The sequence below is a fragment of the Myotis nattereri genome, assembly GCF_964212035.1.
Source record: "Myotis nattereri genome assembly, chromosome: 2".
NCBI classification, from domain to species: Eukaryota; Metazoa; Chordata; class Mammalia; order Chiroptera; family Vespertilionidae; genus Myotis; species Myotis nattereri.
Window position 1 is genome coordinate 139415381 of NC_138076.1, and position 2380 is coordinate 139417760.

At 50.8% G+C, this 2380-nt stretch overlaps 1 protein-coding gene across 1 annotated transcript; it reads right to left on the minus strand.

The window, feature by feature from the left end:
- MYF6 (myogenic factor 6) lies at positions 1-2167 on the minus strand. The gene is made up of 3 exons (XM_081083158.1): positions 1572-2167; positions 1188-1278; positions 1-957 (listed from the first exon to the last, which is right to left on the minus strand). The coding sequence occupies exons 1-3, from the start codon at positions 2088-2090 to the stop codon at positions 839-841; spliced, it is 729 nt and encodes a 242-aa protein (XP_080939284.1). The 5' UTR covers positions 2091-2167; the 3' UTR covers positions 1-838.
- Between the last annotated feature and the right edge of the window lie 213 nt (positions 2168-2380).

Genomic DNA, 2380 nt, shown 5'->3' on the forward strand with positions numbered 1-2380 from the left:
GCAACAATGAGATTTTACTGGATTGAAAATTCAGTCAGCTTTGGGTAAGCAAGTCTCACCCAGAGCTCCAGGTACAGGACAGAAACAGGACGAGAAAGTATGCTGATACTAGAAAAAAAGGACATTTTCCTTCTGGATATTCCTCACGTATAGAAAAGCAAACAGTTTAATTCAGACATAGAAAAACAACCCATTTTCCTTCCTTTAAATCAGGCTTTAAGAAATTACCCAGATAAATGGGCTGGTGTGATGTCTAAATTAAAATATGGCTCTCTATATACCTCAAGCATATTTTTTTTTCAGCTGAATCAAAATAGGGCCAACTTTATTCATACAGAAACTCATTTTTAATATTACAATACCAGGATCCTCTCACATTGTATATACAATACATCTGTTACTTTACAATATATATTTCTTAGGTTTACATATAAAATGAAAGTACTAAGATTATTTACAAATATACATTCAATACCCCTAACATTTAAATGCAACGTTCCCACTTTGTATTAGACAGGAATGAACTTCTTTTGATCATGGCACAAAAGAATCACCGTAATAAAAGTAAATATATTATAAAACCAACCAAACAGTAGCAAAGTAAGGCTGCTAGACCTACGCCACTCGCTGTTCCAAAAAATTAAAGCCCAGAGCCCAAAGGCATCCGAGCGTGCACAACAGTTTCGGAGAAGTTTCTTTGTGTCTCCTTCCCTTTCATAAACTTCTGCGGTCTGGGTTCCTAAACGTGAATGTAAAGTGAACTAATCCGAAGGATTAGTCGAAGGAGGGAGGGTGGGATCTCCCTGCTGCCGCGATCATCCCAAACGCCGGCTCCCAGTTACTTCTCCACCACCTCCTCCACGCAGGGGAGTTTACGCTCCTCCGAGGAAATACTGTCCACGATGGAAGAAAGGCACCGAAGGCTGCTTGAGGCCGAGGAATCAATGCTTGTCCCTCCTGAGCACAGAAAACACACAAACATAGCAGCCAAGGAAGGCAGAAGAGGCAGCCCCGCGCCGGCTCCAGGCCGCTCAGGCAACCCGGGGGCGCAGGGTCCCCGCGCGAAAAGAGCGCACTTCTCCCGGGCGCGCGCGTCCCTGCTGTGGATCTGAGCCTGGCCTGCCCGGCGCGAGCAACCAGCCCCCTCCCGGGGTGTTCCCTAGCGCGGCGCCCCTGCTTTCACTTACCTTCCTTGGCAGTGATCACGAGCCCCCTGGAATGATCCGAAACACTTGGCCACTGGGAGCTGCAGGTGCGCAGGAAATCCGCACCCTCGAGCTGGAGAAAAACCAAGGCAGCAGATTAGAAAATAAACATCGGTTCCGGGGATGGGGGTGCCTTTGTGGGGTTGTCTCCCCTGCTTCCTCGGGCCGGGCCGGGTGCGCATTTCCTGCCTATTGCAGGCACCCCGTGTCCAGGGGTCACTGGGGGTTCATTAGAGAGGGAGCTGGAGGGGCGGGTGAGGAAGGGGGACGGGAAAAGAGGCCCAGCAGCTGGATGGGAAAGCCCCAGGGAAAGCGGCTAATCAGACTCTGTATGTATTCCCCTGCCTGGGCAGCATGTGGCCTTACATTCTCTTGTTTGGGTCTGTAGTTAAAGGGGTCCACCCCCAGCTCCTGCATTTTCTCCTGCTGATCCAGGCGGTGCAGCAGGTCCTGCAGCCGCTCGATGTAGCTGATGGCGCTCCGCAGAATCTCCACCTTGGGCAGCCTCTGGTTGGGGTTGGCCACAGTCCTTCGCTTCAGAGCCTCGAAGGCCTCGTTGATTTTCTTTAGCCGCCTCCTCTCGCGCAGGGTGGCGGCTTTCCGTCTGTCGGTGGGGGCAGATTTTCTCTTGCAGGTCTTACAAGCCCAGATGAGGCATTGGCCCGGACAGTGGGGAGGCTGTAGGCCTGGGGGCGCCAGGACGTGTTCCTCTCCGCTGCTGTCGCTCCCAGCTTCCGGGGGCATTTGGTCCTGGCAGGGGGATAGGGTACCATCGCTCCCTGGATACAAAGGAGAGCTCTCTGCCACTTCTAAGGGCTGCAGGGTAACATTTTCCCCGTCCAAGTAAAAGAAATAGGAGCCAGTTTCAAAAAGGTCCATCATCATGTTCTCCTCCTTGGCCTCTGACTCAGTCTGAACTGGGTGATGGGCTCAAAAACCCAGAGGAACCACCCAGATGGCATTTAATTAGTGCGGTGACATAAGTCACCCCAGCTTTATATATAGTAGCTCCTGAAACTCAATCCAACTTCTAGCTGTCCTGGAGCATCGGTCTCCCAATGTGGTTACAGCCAGAGCTCTCTAGAACATCTAGTCTGAAAGAAAACTGTGAAGTGTCACCCCCAGAATGAGGCGTCAATCTACATGCAGGACAGGTTAAAACAAAATTCACGGAG

Coding starts and splice junctions, on each gene's coding strand:
- MYF6 (XM_081083158.1), bottom strand. CDS start 2,090: ATGATGATGGACCTTTTTGAAACTGGCTCCTATTTCTTTTACTTGGAC. Junction 1,279..1,571: donor ACAGACCCAAACAAGAGAAT/GTAAGGCCACAT, acceptor GTTTTTCTCCAG/CTCGAGGGTGCGGATTTCCT. Junction 958..1,187: donor CGTGATCACTGCCAAGGAAG/GTAAGTGAAAGC, acceptor TTCTGTGCTCAG/GAGGGACAAGCATTGATTCC.